Below are 18,041 nucleotides of genomic sequence, written 5' to 3' on the forward strand. Positions count from 1 at the left end.
CTGGTCTAACTCCTGTGTTTCAGCTGGTGTAACGCCTGTGTTTCAGCTGGTCTAACTCCTGTGTTTCAGCTGGTCTAACGCCTGTGTTTCAGCTGGTCTAACTCCTGTGTTTCAGCTGGTGTTACGCCTGTGTTTCATCTGGTCTAACTCCTGTGTTTCAGCTGGTCTAACGCCTGTGTTTCAGCTGGTGTAACATCTGTGTTTCAGCTGGTCTTACGCCTGTGTTTCAGCTGGTCTAACTCCTGTGTTTCAGCTGGTCTAACGCCTGTGTTTCAGCTGGTCTAACTCCTGTGTTTCAGCTGGTCTTACGCCTGTGTTTCATCTGGTCTAACTCCTGTGTTTCATCTGGTCTAACTCCTGTGTTTCAGCTGGTGTAACGCCTGTGTTTCAGCTGGTCTAACGCCTGTGTTTCAGCTGGTCTAACGCCTGTGTTTCAGCTGGTGTAACATCTGTGTTTCATCTGGTCTAACTCCTGTGTTTCAGCTGGTGTAACGCCAGTGTTTCCTCTGGTCTTACGCCTGTGTTTCAGCTGGTCTTACGCCTGTGTTTCAGCGGGTGTAAAGCCTGTGTTTCAGCTGGTCTAACGCCTGTGTTTCATCTGGTCTAACACCTGTGTTTCAGCTGGTGTAACGCCTGTGTTTCAGCTGGTGTAACGCCTGTGTTTCAGCTGGTGTAACGCCTGTGTTTCAACTGGTGTAACGCCTGTGTTTCAACTGGTGTAACGCCTGTGTTTCAACTGGTGTAACGCCTGTGTTTCAGCTGGTGTAACGCCTGTGTTTCAGCTGGTGTAACGCCTGTGTTTCAGCTGGTGTAACGCCTGTGTTTCAACTGGTGTAACGCCTGTGTTTCAGCTGGTGTAACGCCTGTGTTTCAACTGGTGTAACGCCTGTGTTTCAACTGGTGTAATGCCTGTGTTTCAACTGGTGTAAAGCCTGTGTTTCAGCTGGTCTAACGCCTGTGTTTCATCTGGTCTAACACCTGTGTTTCAGCTGGTCTAACGCCTGTGTTTCAGCTGGTTTTACGCCTGTGTTTCAGCTGGTCTTACGCCTGTGTTTCAGCTGGTGTAAAGCCTGTGTTTCAGCTGGTCTAACGCCTGTGTTTCATCTGGTCTAACACCTGTGTTTCAGCTGGTCTAACGCCTGTGTTTCAGCTGGTCTAACGCCTGTGTTTCAGCTGGTGTAACGCCTGTGTTTCAGCTGGTGTAACGCCTGTGTTTCAACTGGTGTAACGCCTGTGTTTCAGCTGGTCTAACGCCTGTGTTTCAACTGGTGTAACGCCTGTGTTTCAGCTGGTCTAACGCCTGTGTTTCAGCTGGTGTAACGCCTGTGTTTCAACTGGTGTAATGCCTGTGTTTCAACTGGTGTAAAGCCTGTGTTTCAGCTGGTCTAACGCCTGTGTTTCATCTGGTCTAACGCCTGTGTTTCAGCTGGTCTAACGCCTGTGTTTCAGCTGGTGTAACGCCTGTGTTTCAACTGGTGTAACGCCTGTGTTTCAACTGGTGTAACGCCTGTGTTTCAGCTGGTCTAACGCCTGTGTTTCAGCTGGTGTAACGCCTGTGTTTCAACTGGTCTAACGCCTGTGTTTCAACTGGTCTAACGCTTGTGTTTCAGCTGGTCTAACGCCTGTGTTTCAGCTGGTGTAACGCCTGTGTTTCAACTGGTGTAACGCCTGTGTTTCAACTGGTGTAATGCCTGTGTTTCAACTGGTGTAATGCCTGTGTTTCAACTGGTGTAAAGCCTGTGTTTCAGCTGGTCTAACGCCTGTGTTTCATCTGGTCTAACGCCTGTGTTTCAGCTGGTCTTACGCCTGTGTTTCAGCTGGTCTTACGCCTGTGTTTCAGCTGGTCTTACGCCTGTGTTTCAGCTGGTGTAACGCCTGTGTTTCAGCTGGTCTAACGCCTGTGTTTCAGCTGGTCTAACGCCTGTGTTTCAGCTGGTGTAACGCCTGTGTTTCAGCTGGTGTAACGCCTGTGTTTCAGCTGGTGTAACGCCTGTGTTTCAGCTGGTCTAACGCCTGTGTTTCAGCTGGTGTAACGCCTGTGTTTCAGCTGGTGTAACGCCGGTATTTCAGCTGGTGTAACGCCTGTGTTTCAGCTGGTGTAACGCCTGTGTTTCAGCTGGTGTAACGCCTGTGTTTCAGCTGGTGTAACGCCTGTGTTTCAGCTGGTGTAACATCTGTGTTTCAGCTGATGTAACGCCTGTGTTTCAGCTGGTCTAACCCCTGTGTTTCAGCTGGTCTAACCCCTGTGTTTCAGCTGGTGTAACGCCTGTGTTTCAGCTGGTGTAACGCCTGTGTTTCAGCTGGTGTAAAGCCTGTGTTTCAGCTGGTGTAACGCCTGTGTTTCAGCTGGTGTAACGCCTGTGTTTCAGCTGGTGTAACGCCTGTGTTTCAGCTGGTGTAACGCCTGTGTTTCAGCTGGTCTAACGCCTGTGTTTCATCTGGTCTAACGCCTGTGTTTCAGCTGGTCTAACGCCTGTGTTTCAGCTTGTCTAACGCCTGTGTTTCAGCTGGTCTAACGCCTGTGTTTCATCTGGTCTAACGCCTGTGTTTCAGCTGGTGTAACGCCTGTGTTTCATCTGGTCTAACGCCTGTGTTTCAGCTGGTCTAACGCCTGTGTTTCAGCTGGTCTAACGCCTGTGTTTCAGCTGGTCTAACGCCTGTGTTTCAGATTGTGTAACGCCTGTAATGCCTGTGTTTCAGCTGGTGTAACGCCTGTGTTTCATCTGGTCTAACGCCTGTGTTTCAGATTGTGTAACGCGTGTGTTTCAGCTGGTGTAACGCCTGTGTTTCAGCTGGTGTAACGCCTGTGTTTCATCTGGTCTAACGCCTGTGTTTCATCTGGTCTAACGCCTGTTTCATCTGGTCTAACGCCTGTGTTTCAGATTGTGTAACGCCTGTAACGCCTGTGTTTCAGCTGGTGTAACGCCTGTGTTTCATCTGGTCTAACGCCTGTGTTTCATCTGGTCTAACGCCTGTGTTTCATCTGGTCTAACGCCTGTGTTTCAGATTGTGTAACGCCTGTAACGCCTGTGTTTCAGCTGGTGTAACGCCTGTGTTTCATCTGGTCTAACGCCTGTTTCATCTGGTCTAACGCCTGTGTTTCAGATTGTGTAACGCCTGTAATGCCTGTGTTTCAGCTGGTGTAACGCCTGTGTTTCATCTGGTCTAACGCCTGTAATGCCTGTGTAACGCCTGTAATGCCTGTGTTTCAGCTGGTGGTTCTCCGTGGGTCTGGTGCTGCTGGGATTGTGCCTCAGTCTGGCTGCGTTCTGCATCGTCTATCTGGAGTGGTTCAGAGGCATCAGGCACTATGAGCAGGAATATCCCGCCGTCCCTGCCATCACCACAGCCGCCTTCATCGCTGCATCCTGCAGGTCAGAACCGCTGTCATGTGGTGATGGGAAACACGCCTTGTGAAGTATAGACAGGAGCCATCTTGGAAAACAGTCTCGACAGTCGAGCCACGGTTGAATAATCCGCCATCTCTTTAGTGTATATCCTTTGGAAGCACTAGTCTCTGTTGCGTTAGTCTCTGTTGAGAAAATATTTTTATTTATTTTCTCTTTTGCGTTCAGTGCTTTCTTCCGGAAACAACGGACCATATGAGATTCCAAGTCACAGTTCATCACTTAGCGCAGCGTTCGTGGCTTGACTTGTCGAGACTGTTTTCCAAGATGGCTCCTGTCTGTATACGTAATGTACTGTCTTTATAAAGTATCTTCTTATTAAACTGTTTGTACACTTACAAAGTTCTCAATGCTTCGGTTTGCATGTAGGGACCCTCATTATGCTACCGTGTTAGTGTGAGGCTATTTTGAGCCTTGTTAGTGGTATTAACTAGCAATTTAATTGTACTTATTCTATGCCCCATATACTATCGCTATAAGCTAATCTGTTTTTAGAGATAAACTCTTTACATTCGATTTTCATGAAAACGCATCCCAGAGAACGATCTACTCGGTAACCATGTGTTAATTACCCCAGGTTCATTTTTCACCGGAGTTGTCACTTAAGAAACTGAAGCTTATTTTGGGACTGTTAATATTTTTGCATCATTACATTATTGTCATATTGACTGTGTCCAAGTTGCACCATTGGGTGCTTCAGAAAGCAGCATAGTCTGGCCTTGCAGGTGTGGTTACCCAGTTGATCCGCGAGGCAAGGGAGAATAAAGGAGACCTGGCAGTCGTTTGGCTAGACCAGGGGTCGGGAACCTTTTTACCAAGAAGAGCCAAAAAAAAAAAAAAAAACTGAGACATTTTTCAAAAGAGCCACAGCAAAATTTACACTTGTTTATTAGAAATATTTGCACATTTTTATGCATTTTAATGTAATAACAACAGCATTAACATACCACTTGCAATGTTAGTAGTTCTGGTAGTTGTATAGAACACCAGTAGGTGGCAAAAATGCAGGGTTTTTTTCAGTAACCCAAACAAACGATTACACAATATATACAAAGCACTATATTTTGTTCACTGACATTGTGCTGATTTCTTACAAAAAAAAAAAGAGAAACGGGCAGCATAAACAAGCGATTAACAAGAAGTATTGTACCTTATACTTGCATTAATGAGATTTTTGTTGCTGCATCATTTTGCTGAGTGCTTTGAAGTTGGGGTCGTAACTGGTGAGATTCAACTTCATGCAGGCATTCAGGCTTTCATCCGTTAACCTTGAGCGCAGGTTGGTTTTAATGTTGTTTAGATGTGAGAAGGACTGCTCACATGTGTATGTTGAGCCAAACATTGTAAGCACAGCAACACTGACACGATGCATTGTGCTGAAAGTGGCTGGGAGTTCGTTCCAAGTTTTCAGGATGAGATTGTCTTCACGTTGGAGTTTTCTCATATCTGCCCACTTATGCTGCTTTGCCAGTTCTGCCCTCTGACGAGCAAGGCTTTCCAGTTCGGAATTCAAAGTTAAAAATTTTGACAGCCACATATCTGACGCCTTCAGTTCAGCAGCTTCCAGCTCAAAATCTCCAATGGAAATGCCAGGGATGACACTCAGTTTTTCTGCGTCCATGGTGCACACATGTGGATGAGTTATCACTTTGAACAAATCGGCATGTCTGCGGAAGTCCGCAAAACGTGATTTGAATGACATCAGTAAATCTGATGTGAAGCTTGCGAGCTGCCTGAGATCGAAATGATGAGCGGGGTCCCTCGCTAAGCAATCCTCTCTGTATGCTCGCAATGTTTCGAAGTGCAGGAGACGGCCACTCTCAATGTCCCTGATAAACAGCTCCAGCTTTGTTTCAAACGCAAACACTGCCTGTTGCAGGGATAAGATTGTGTTTCCGATGCCTTGCATTTTCACATTGAGGTGGTTCATATGACATGTAATGTCCACCAGGTAGTGAAACTTCAGGAGCCACTCAATGTCAGTGAGCTCGGGATGAACATTTCCTTTCATTTCCAAAAATGTCCTCACTTCATTTAAACAGGCAGCAAAGTGGACGAGCACTTTCCCCCTGGATAACCAACGCACATTGCTGTGCAGGAGCAGCCCTGGATAATTACTCCCCACTTCATCCAACAAGGCCTTAAACTGGCGATCATTCAAAGCTCGGGCCACAATGAAGTTTACAATGCGAACTACCAATGACATCACTTCGCGAAGTTCCTCTCCACACGACAGAGCACACAGTGCCTCTTGATGCACAATGCAATGGAAGTTTAAGATGGGCCGCTTCTCATGCTCACACAGAAGGGCAACGAATCCTTTATGTTTACCTAACATACTGGGTGCTCCATCAGTACACACAGATACAAGTTTATTCAGTGGTAGCTTTTTCTCCGCAGCAAAGTCCATCAGAGATTTTAACACATCCGCGCCTCTTGTTGTGTCTTTCATCGGCAAAACAGCGAGACTCTCTTCACGAACAGTATCACCTGTCACATACCGCCCGACTATGCTTAGCTGTGCTACGTTGCTCACATCGGTAGACTCATCCAATGAAAGAGAAAAGCAACTACCTGAACTGATGTCGTTGATCTGCATCTCCTCTATCTGGCTAGCCATCACAAGTGCACGATCATGAACAGTTCTTGCAGACAAAGGCATGTCTTCGATTTTTTGGATAATTTTATCCTTGTTTGGGAGGTCGTTATACAGTTCTTTAGCCACACTCAGCATGCAACCCTTAATGTACTCTCCATCTGTAAATGGTTTCCCACTCCTCACAATCTCCAGAGCGCCGGCGAAGCTCGCAGAATTCAGATTCCCGCCTTTATTAGTCCATGCTAGCAGGTGCTGCTGTCCAGTTTCCATTCTCCGCTGAAGCTCAGCGCAAGCTTTTTTCCTGCATTCTCCAGCGGGGTATTTTGCAGCGAATGCTTCATGGCGCGTCTCAAAATGTCTCTTAACATTAGTCTTTTTGAGCGACGCAATACGTTCGTTGCAAATAAGACACATTGCAGCCCCCGACTTCTCCACAAATGCAAATTGATCCGTCCATTCGGGCTGGAATGAACGGTAATCGTCGTCTTTTTTTCTTTTTGCCATCTTGCTCTCGTTGATGATTTTTATTTTAGACAGGTAGCTGCTTAACTTGATCTAGACATGATGCAGGCCTAACCACGACGTCCAATTAAAATTCAGCTCTCTGAAAGGTAGGCTATACAGGCCAAACACCGCTGTCAATCATATTAAGCTGTAAGTGTTTTACCTAAATATTTTTGAACATATTTAATTTAATTTTACATATTCATAATGTTAAATTCTACATTAATAAAGTATGCTAATAGTTTTAAAATAATTGTTATCATCATCGAGGGTGTATTTTTCAGTCAACATTTGAAAACTGGAGAGCCATATAAAATCCGGAAAAGAGCCATATATGGCTCGCGAGCCATAGGTTCCCGACCCCTGGGCTAGACCTTGCCAACGTCTATGGATCCATTTCATATAATCTTGTGGTAACAGCGCTGACAAGATACCATGTTCCAGATAGGATTAAAGACTTCATACTGGATTACTACAATAATTTCAGTTTGAGGTTCACCTCTGAGTCAACAACATCTACATGGTATTGCCTAGAGTGAGGCATCATCACTGGTTGCACCATACCATGTCCTTGTTTGCCTTGGTGATAAACATGCCTATCAAGTCAGCAGAAATGGATTGTAGGGACCCCCTGTCCGGATCTGGCCCGATCTGACCATCACCGCAACATTAGTTCCAGGATGCTGATGGCTCCTCCAAGGGCCGGAAAGGATCATTTACATGGGCAAGAATGAGTTTCAAGCCAGCCAAATCCAGGTTCTTCGTCCTGAGGAAGGGAAGAGTGTCCGATTAGCACCACTTCACTTTGGGAGAAGTCCAAATTCCATCTGAAAAGCCTGTGAAGAGCCTGGGGAAGAACTTTGATGGCACAGGCAACTAGTATGGAGCTGAAAGCATGGCTATCAGGACTCCCAGGAAAGTTCAAGGCATGGATTTATCAGAATGCTATCCTGCCAAGACTTTTCTGCCACTGTCGATAAACAAACTTCAAATAACCATTGTGGAGGGCATACCAACAAGCTGCAGCTTCCTTTCACTGGCCTGACAGAGAAATGTAAGGTCGCCAGAGTTAGAGAGGTGTGACTTTATAGAGATGACTCTACAGTCTCCTCTGTAGGCATCACAGTTACTGGGAGGAAGTGGCAGGCAGTAGAGTAGGCGGATGGCATGTTGATAGGCTCTGTGGTAGTCAAACAAGCCGGGTTTGGTAGCTCCACAAGGACCACGCTACGACAAAGCCCAGGCGAGAGAGAGAGACGCCAGATCCAACCAGAGATCCGTGCAGAGGTGGAAGAGGAACGTCGGAGTAGGACAATGGCTATGCACAAACAGGGAGCTTGGACTAATTGGGACCATACAACTGCACGCAAGATCACCTGGGCAGAACTTTAGAACTCAAGTTTCTGATCCAGTCAGTGTATGATGTCCTTCCAAGCCCATCCAACCTGCATTGCTGGGGTTTAGCTAATTCCCCAGAATCCCCAATGTGCAAGAGCTTCCTTGGACACATCTTAAGCTGCTGCCCGAAAGCTTGGGAGAGGTGGGATACAGCCGCCATGACCAGGTGCTGAAGATGTACACTCACCTAAAGGATTATTAGGAGCACATACTAATACTGTGTTTGACCCCTTTCGCCTTCAGAACTGCCTTAATTCTACGTGGCATTGACTCAACAAGGTGCTGAAAGCATTCTTTAGAAATGTTGGCCCATATTGATAGGAGAGCATCTGCAGTTGATGGAGATTTGTGGGATGCACATCCAGGGCACGAAGCTCCCGTTCCACCACATCCCAAAGATGCTCTATTGGGTTGAGATCTGGTGACTGTGGGGCCATTTTAGTCCAGTGAACTCATTGTCATGTTCAAGAAACGAATTTGAAATGATTGGAGCTTTGTGACGGTGCATTATCCTGCTGGAAGTAGCCATCAGAGGATGGGGACATGGTGCTCATAAAGGGATGGACATGGGCAGAAACAATGCTCAGGTAGGCCGTGGCATTTAAACCATGCCCAATTGGCACTAAGGGGCCTAAAGTGTGTCAAGAAAACATCCCCCACACCATTACACCACCACCACCAGCCTGCACAGTGGTAACAAGGCATGATGGATCCATGTTCTCATTCTGTTTACGCCAAATTCTGACTCTACCATCTGAATGTCTCAACAGAAATCCAGACTCATCAGACCAGGCAACATTTTTCCAGTCTTCAACTGTCCAATTTTGGTGAGCTGGTGCAAATTGTCGCCTCTTTTTCCTCTTTGTAGTGGAGATGAGTGGTACCCGGTGGGGTCTTCTGCTGTTGTAGCCCATCCGCCTCAAGGTTGTGTGTGTTGTGGCTTCACAAATGCTTTGCTGCAGACCTCGGTTGTAACGAGTGGTTATTTCAGTCAAAGTTGCTCTTCTATCAGCTTGAATCAGTCGGCCCATTCTCCTCTGACCTCGAGCATCAACAAGGCATTTTCTCCCACAGGACTGCCGCACACTGGATGCTTTTCCCTTTTCACACCATTCTTTGTAAACCCTAGAAATGGTTGTGCGTGAAAATCCCAGTAACTGAGCAGATTGTGAAATACTCGTCTGGCACCAACAACCATGCCACGCTCAAAATTGCTTAAATCCCCTTTCTTTCCCATTCCGACATTCAGTGTGGAGTTCAGGAGATTGTCTTGACCAGGACCACACCCCTAAATGCATTGAAGCAACTGCCAAGTGATTGGTTGATTAGATAATTGCATTAATGAGAAATTGAACAGGTGTTCCTAATAATCCTTTAGGTGAGTGTAGCTCAGGTGGAGCCCAGGGCCTCAACTGGACTGCTAGCCTCAGCTCATGATTGGCAGCTGAAGGTTGACCTTGGTTTCTGGAAAACACTGCAAGGCCAGATTTGGTTTTAACATCTGACTGTTCCAAGCAAGTGGTCATGTTGGAACTTACTGTCCCTTGGGAAGACTGGATAGAAGAGGCAAATGAGCACAAGAAGGCCAAATATCTAAAATTGGCTGAGGAATTTAGAAGGCATGGGTGGAGGGCCCACTGCAAGCCCATTGAGATTCTTTGCAGGACAGTCTCTACATCAGACACTCAGTCTCCTTGGGTTGCAGGAAAGAAGAGCCAACAAGAGCAACTTGGATTCAAGCTGGGGACTGATCAACCCCGTCTGGGTCATCCTGATCTAAGACCTGAAGCACTCTATGACCCTGGGTTTATCACTGCTGATATGTCCACCCCATTGGGTGTTTCAGCAACCATTACTCTTTTTACCATTACCATTCTGTAAAAATAAAAAATGTGTGTCTAAATGGCTGCAGTGTCAGGCCTAAGAGAGGTGTTTATTGTGCTATATTAACCCCTGGTTTCACAGGCCTGGCTTAAAGGGTTAGTTCACCCAAAAATGTAAATTGTGTGATTAATTACTGAGCCTCATGTGGTTGGACACCCGTCAAACCTCCGTTCATCTTCAGACACAAATGAAGATATTTTAGTGTAAATCTGATGCTCTGAAAGGCCTCCATTGGCTCAACTTTACACTCTCAAGACCCTTAAAAGACACTAAAGACTAAAGTTACAAAGTCCTTCTCACTACAGCGGCTCTACAATAACTTTATGAATCGGCGAGAATAGTTTTTGTGCGCAAAAAAACCCTAAATAAGGACTTATATAGTGATGACGATTTCAAAACACAGCTTCATGAAGCTTCGAAGCGTTATGAATCAGCGAGTTGATTCAGCGGTTCAGAGCGTTATGAATCAGCGAGTTGATTCAGCGGTTCAGAGCGTTATGAATCAGTGAGTCGATTCAGAGGTTTGGAGCGTTATGAATCAGTGAATCGATTCAGCAGTTCAGAGCGTTATGAATCAGTGACTAGATTCAGCAGTTCAGAGCGTTATGAATCAGTGACTCGATTCAGCAGTTTGGATCGCCAAATTTCAGCAGTTTGGCGGTTTGACACGCGATCCGAATCATGATTCGACTCGCTGATTCATAACGCTCTGAAGCTTCTGGGTAGGTTTAGGGTCAGTGTAAGGGGATAGAAAATACGGTTTGTACGGTATAAAAACCATTACGCCTATGGAATGTCCTCACATTTCACAAAAACAAACATGCCGTGTTTTGATCATGATTCGGATCGCGTGTCAAACCGCCAAACTGCTGAATCGATTCGCTGATTCATAACGCTTCGAAGCTTCATGAGGCCGTGTTTTGAAATCGTCATCACTATATAAGTCGTTATTTAGGGGTTTTTTGCGCACAGAAACTATTCTCGTCTTCATAAAGTTATTGTAGAGCCGCTGTAGTGAGATGGACTTTGTAACTTTAGTCTTTAGTGTCTTTTAAGGGTCTTGAGAGTGTAAAGTTGAGCCAATGGAGGCCTTTCAGAGCATCAGCTTTACACTAAAATATCTTCATTTGTGTCTGAAGATGAACGGAGGTCTGACGGGTGTCCAACCACATGAGGCTCAGTCATTAATGACACAATTTACAGTTTTGGCTGAACTAACCCTTGAAGGTAGTCTCAGACTAAAATGCATGTTTGAGCTGTTTTAAATGAAAACATATCTTAGTTTTTGAACAAAAATGTACATATTTTATGAAAATTAAATGTTGTTTAGGTGGAGGCTTTAAATAAGCCCTTCCTGCACTCTACATGAAACGTATTTTCTTGCTTTCAACTAAATATATTTTATATTATGCTAAACTAAACTATAATTAAATCTAATTCTTCTTTGTGTTTGTTTAGTGTAAAACATTGCGATATTCATGTAACTGGATAATAATTGGATTTTAACTGTTAATCTTACATTTAGGGCCAAATGAAACCCTTTTTTTTCACAATTCGGTTTCATTTTATTATTTACAAATAAGTTTTGCCCCCCATTTTCTTGTTTCTTTTTTTTTTCATAATTATTTTTCCCCATTTTAATTTTTCTGAATTTCAATAAAATAATTAGGTTATTAGGGCTCTGATTTTTTTCTTTTACAATGTAATAAAATAATAATTAAACAATTCCTTTGCCAAACAAAATTCTGCACAACAGAAACATTTGCGAGTATTCTTTCAAAAATAAAGTGTTAATGCATTATGAACTGTTTGCTGAAATGTGTTGATGTTGTTTTGTCCAGTCAGAAGCAGATGTGACTGATGATGATGATGATGATGATGGTGTGTGTGTGTGTGTGTGTGTGTGTGTGTGTGTGTGTGTGTGTTTCAGCTTTAACGTGGCTCTGTGGCCCGTCTGGTCCTTCTTCACGCCGGTGATTCTCTTCACTCAGTTCATGGGTGTGGTGATGCTGATCTCACTGCTGGGCTGAAACACTTCATCATACAGATGTGTGTGTGTTAACCTGTTCTGACCAGCTGCAGATGGAGAGGTCAGCTGATCTGTGACGGAACATCAGCGACCCCTGACCTCTGACCTCTGCTTCAGTCCAGTCTGAGGATCTGATCTAATGAGAGACAACATTCAACATGCATTCGTATTTCTCTCCTTTTATAAGCTGTGTTGTGTTTAAGGTTTCCTGAAAGAGGCCGTTTAGGCATCCTGTAATGAAAAGGGTGTTTTCTTTGAGGTCCTGATTCGAGTGTCTTCTAAAAATGCTTTATATTACACACCGTTTTGAACGGTTAACTCAAGATACTCATGTTTTATATTGTGTTTTAATGTTTATCTGTAATTAACCAAATGCATTAACTGATGAAATAAAAGACTTTTGTATTACATGGAATCTTCCCCCTGTCTTCATATGCAGGCTCAAAATTCACATTTTATGTGTAATTTAGTTTGTAGAGCAAAATGTTCATGTCTTTAATGTGAACCACAGAGCTCAGCTTACTCAAACACACAGTGGTTGAACGACACTCGTATATGTCCTATAATAACACAGTGTAGTTCAGATCAAGCTGGAGCTGCTGATTTCTGTTCCTGAGCTTTGAATCTGAATGTGACATGAAAGCCAAAGGTAAGCACTGTCTGGATGAAAACAGTAACAGACTTTAGCAAGCGAACGCAAAAGCAGCTGTAGAACAAAGTGTAGATCAGATAATGTGTAGATCCAGTGCTTTAACTTCAGTGAATTTAAACTAGCTGCCAATTTTAAACTATAAATTTAAATAGACGTGTGCGAACAAAGGTTCCGTTCATGTAACTACAACTAAAAAATATTTCTTAATGATCGTTCCCTACCTTTCCCTATCCCCTATATAGTGCACTGTCTGATCGTTCCCTATCCCCTATATAGTGCACTGTCTGATCGTTCCCTATCCCCTATATAGTGCACTGTCTGATCGTTCCCTATCCCCTATATAGTGCACTGTCTTATCGTTCCCTATCCCCTATATAGTGCACTGTCCGACCTTTCCCTATCCCCTATATAGTGCACTGTCCAACCTTTCCCTATCCCTATATAGTGTACTGTCCGACCTTTCCCTATCCCCTATATAGTGCACTGTCCGACCTTTCCCTATCCCCTATATAGTGCACTGTCCGACCTTTCCCTATCCCCTATATAGTGCACTGTCCGACCTTTCCCTATCCCCTATATAGTGCACTGTCCAACCTTTCCCTATCCCTATATAGTGTACTGTCCGACCTTTCCCTATCCCCTATATAGTGCACTGTCCGACCTTTCCCTATCCCCTATATAGTGCACTGTCTTATCGTTCCCTATCCCCTATATAGTGCACTGTCCGACCTTTCCCTATCCCCTATATAGTGCACTGTCCAACCTTTCCCTATCCCTATATAGTGTACTGTCCGACCTTTCCCTATCCCCTATATAGTGCACTGTCCGACCTTTCCCTATCCCCTATATAGTGCACTGTCCGACCTTTCCCTATTCCCTATATAGTGCACTGTCTGATCGTTTCCTATCCGTATATAGTGCACTGTCCGACCTTTCCCTATCCCTATATAGTGCACTGTCCGACCTTTCCCTATCCCCTATATAGTGCACTGTCAGACCTTTCCCTATCCCCTATATAGTGCACTGTCTGATCGTTCCCTATCCCTATATAGTGCACTGTCTGACCTTTCCCTATCCCCTATATAGTGCACTGTCTGATCGTTCCCTATCCCTATATAGTGCACTGTCTGATCGTTCCCTATCCCTATATAGTGCACTGTCCGACCTTTCCCTATCCCCTATATAGTGCACTGTCTGATCGTTCCCTATCACCTATATAGTGCACTGTCCGACCTTTCCCTATCCCCTATATAGTGCACTGTCCAACCTTTCCCTATCCCCTATATAGTGCACTGTCCAACCTTTCCCTATCCCCTATATAGTGCACTGTCCGACCTTTCCCTATCCCTTATATAGTGCAGTCTGATCGTTCTCTATCCCCTATATAGTGTACTGTCCGACCTTTCCCTATCCCCTATATAGTGCACTGTCCGACCTTTCCCTATCCCCTATATAGGGCACTGTCCAACCTTTCCCTATCCCTATATAGTGTACTGTCCGACCTTTCCCTATCCCCTATATAGTGCACTGTCCGACCTTTCCCTATCCCCTATATAGTGCACTGTCCGACCTTTCCCTATCCCTATATAGTGCAGTCTGATCGTTCTCTATCCCCTATATAGTGCACTGTCCGACCTTTCCCTATCCCCTATATAGTGCACTGTCCGACCTTTCCCTATCCCCTATATAGGGCACTGTCCGACCTTTCCCTATCCCTATATAGTGTACTGTCCGACCTTTCCCTATCCCCTATATAGTGCACTGTCCAACCTTTCCCTATCCCCTATATAGTGCACTGTCCGACCTTTCCCTATTCCCTATATAGTGCACTGTCTGATCGTTCCTTATCCCCTATATAGTGCACTGTCTGATCGTTCCCTATCCCCTATATAGTGCACTGTCTGATCGTTTCCCTATCCCTATATAGTGTACTGTCCGACCTTTCCCTATCCCCTATATAGTGCACTGTCCAACCTTTCCCTATCCCCTATATAGTGCACTGTCCAACCTTTCCCTATCCCCTATATAGTGCACTGTCTGATCGTTTCCCTATCCCTATATAGTGTACTGTACGACCTTTCCCTATCCCCTATATAGTGCACTGTCCAACCTTTCCCTATCCCTATATAGTGTACTGTCCGACCTTTCCCTATCCCCTATATAGTGCACTGTCCGACCTTTCCCTATCCCCTATATAGTGCACTGTCCGACCTTTCCCTATTCCCTATATAGTGCACTGTCTGATCGTTTCCTATCCGTATATAGTGCACTGTCCGACCTTTCCCTATCCCCTATATAGTGCACTGTCCGACCTTTCCCTATCCCCTATATAGTGCACTGTCAGACCTTTCCCTATCCCCTATATAGTGCACTGTCTGATCGTTCCCTATCCCTATATAGTGCACTGTCCGACCTTTCCCTATCCCCTATATAGTGCACTGTCTGATCGTTCCCTATCCCTATATAGTGCACTGTCTGATCGTTCCCTATCCCTATATAGTGCACTGTCCGACCTTTCCCTATCCCCTATATAGTGCACTGTCCAACCTTTCCCTATCCCCTATATAGTGCACTGTCCAACCTTTCCCTATCCCCTATATAGTGCACTGTCCAACCTTTCCCTATCCCCTATATAGTGCACTGTCTGATCGTTTCCCTATCCCTATATAGTGTACTGTACGACCTTTCCCTATCCCCTATATAGTGCACTGTCCAACCTTTCCCTATCCCTATATAGTGTACTGTCCGACCTTTCCCTATCCCCTATATAGTGCACTGTCCGACCTTTCCCTATCCCCTATATAGTGCACTGTCCGACCTTTCCCTATTCCCTATATAGTGCACTGTCCGACCTTTCCCTATCCCCTATATAGTGCACTGTCCGACCTTTCCCTATCCCCTATATAGTGCACTGTCCGACCTTTCCCTATCCCCTATATAGTGCACTGTCCGACCTTTCCCTATCCCTATATAGTGCAGTCTGATCGTTCTCTATCCCCTATATAGTGCACTGTCCGACCTTTCCCTATCCCCTATATAGTGCACTGTCCGACCTTTCCCTATCCCCTATATAGGGCACTGTCCAACCTTTCCCTATCCCTATATAGTGTACTGTCCGACCTTTCCCTATCCCCTATATAGTGCACTGTCCGACCTTTCCCTATCCCCTATATAGTGCACTGTCCGACCTTTCCCTATTCCCTATATAGTGCACTGTCTGATCGTTCCTTATCCCCTATATAGTGCACTGTCTGATCGTTCCCTATCCCCTATATAGTGCACTGTCTGATCGTTCCCTATCCCCTATATAGTGCACTGTCTTATTGTTCCCTATCCCCTATATAGTGCACTGTCTGATCGTTCCCTATCCCCTATATAGTGCACTGTCCGACCTTTCCCTATCCCCTATATAGTGCACTGTCTGACCTTTCCCTATCCCCTATATAGTGCACTGTCTGATCATTCCCTATCCCCTATATAGTGCACTGTTCGACCTTTCCCTATCCTCTATATAGTGCACTGTCTGATCGTTCCCTATCCCCTATATAGTGCACTGTCTGATTGTTCCCTATCCCCTATATAGTGCACTGTCTGATCGTTCCCTATCCCCTATATAGTGCACTGTCTAATCGTTCCCTATCCCCTATATAGTGCACTGTCTAATCGTTCCCTATCACCTATATAGTGCACTGTCCGACCTTTCCCTATCCCCTATATAGTGCACTGTCTGATCGTTCCCTATCCCCTATATAGTGCACTGTCCGACCTTTCCCTATCCCCTATATAGTGCACTGTCTGACCTTTCCCTATCCCCTATATAGTGCACTGTCTGATCATTCCCTATCCCCTATATAGTGCACTGTCCGACCTTTCCCTATCCTCTATATAGTGCACTGTCTGATCGTTCCCTATCCCCTATATAGTGCACTGTCTGATTGTTCCCTATCCCCTATATAGTGCACTGTCTGATCGTTCCCTTTCCCCTATATAGTGCACTGTCTAATCGTTCCCTATCCCCTATATAGTGCACTGTCCGACCTTTCCCTATCCCCTATATAGTGCACTGTCAGACCTTTCCCTATCCCCTATATAGTTCACTGTCCGACCTTTCCCTATCCCCTATATAGTGCACTGTCTGATCGTTCCCTATCCCTATATAGTGCACTGTCTGATCGTTCCCTATCCCTATATAGTGCACTGTCCGACCTTTCCCTATCCCCTATATAGTGCACTGTCCGACCTTTCCCTATCCCTATATAGTGCAGTCTGATCGTTCTCTATCCCCTATATAGTGCACTGTCTTATCGTTCCCTATCACCTATATAGTGCACTGTCTGATCGTTCCCTATCCCCTATATAGTGCACTGTCTGATCGTTCCCTATCCCCTATATAGTGCACTGTCTGATCGTTCCCTATCCCTTATATAGTGCACTGTCTGATCGTTCCTTATCCCCTATATAGTGCACTGTCCGATCGTTCCCTATCCCCTATATAGTGCACTGTCTGATCGTTCCCTATCCCCTATATAGTGCACTGTCTTATCGTTCCCTATCCCCTATATAGTGTACTGTCTGATCGTTCCCTATCCCCTATATAGTGCACTGTCTTATCGTTCCCTATCACCTATATAGTGCACTGTCTGATCGTTCCCTATCCCTATATAGTGCACTGTCTGATCGTTCCCTATCCCTATATAGTGCACTGTCCGACCTTTCCCTATCCCCTATATAGTGCACTGTCCGACCTTTCCCTATCCCTATATAGTGCAGTCTGATCGTTCTCTATCCCCTATATAGTGCACTGTCTTATCGTTCCCTATCACCTATATATTGCACTGTCTGATCGTTCCCTATCCCCTATATAGTGCACTGTCTGATCGTTCCCTATCCCCTATATAGTGCACTGTCTGATCGTTCCCTATCCCTTATATAGTGCACTGTCTGATCGTTCCTTATCCCCTATATAGTGCACTGTCCGATCGTTCCCTATCCCCTATATAGTGCACTGTCTGATCGTTCCCTATCCCCTATATAGTGCACTGTCTTATCGTTCCCTATCCCCTATATAGTGCACTGTCTGATCGTTCCCTATCCCCTATATAGTGCACTGTCTTATCGTTCCCTATCACCTATATAGTGCACTGTCTGATCGTTCCCTATCCCCTATATAGTGCACTGTCTGATCGTTCCCTATCCCCTATATAGTGCACTGTCCGATCGTTCCCTATCCCTTATATAGTGCACTGTCTGATCGTTCCCTATCCCCTATATAGTGCACTGTCCGATCGTTCCCTATCCCTTATATAGTGCACTGTCCGATCGCTCCCTATCCCCTATATAGTGCACTGTCTGATCGTTCCCTATCCCCTATATAGTGCACTGTCTGATCGTTCCCTATCCCCTATATAGTGCACTGTCTGATCGTTCCCTATCCCTTATATAGTGCACTGTCTGATCGTTCCCTATCCCCTATATAGTGCACTGTCTGATCGTTCCCTATCCCCTATATAGTGCACTGTCTGATCGTTCCCTATCCCCTATATAGTGCACTGTCTTATCGTTCCCTAT

General features: G+C 45.2%; 1 protein-coding gene across 1 annotated transcript in view; it reads left to right on the plus strand.

The window, feature by feature from the left end:
• tmem128 (transmembrane protein 128) overlaps nt 1-12,234 on the plus strand; it is a 35,884-nt gene extending 23,650 nt beyond the window's left edge. Inside the window, exons 3-4 of the mRNA XM_079839919.1 lie at nt 3,213-3,374; nt 11,723-12,234. Coding sequence (XP_079696045.1) covers nt 3,213-3,374; nt 11,723-11,822 — 262 coding nt within the window. The 3' untranslated portion in view covers nt 11,823-12,234. The remainder of the gene's footprint in view (nt 1-3,212; nt 3,375-11,722) is intronic.
• Nucleotides 12,235-18,041: the final 5,807 nt, after the last annotated feature.

This window comes from Gobio gobio (assembly GCF_949357685.1).
Source record: "Gobio gobio genome assembly, chromosome: 16".
NCBI lineage: Eukaryota > Metazoa > Chordata > Actinopteri > Cypriniformes > Gobionidae > Gobio > Gobio gobio.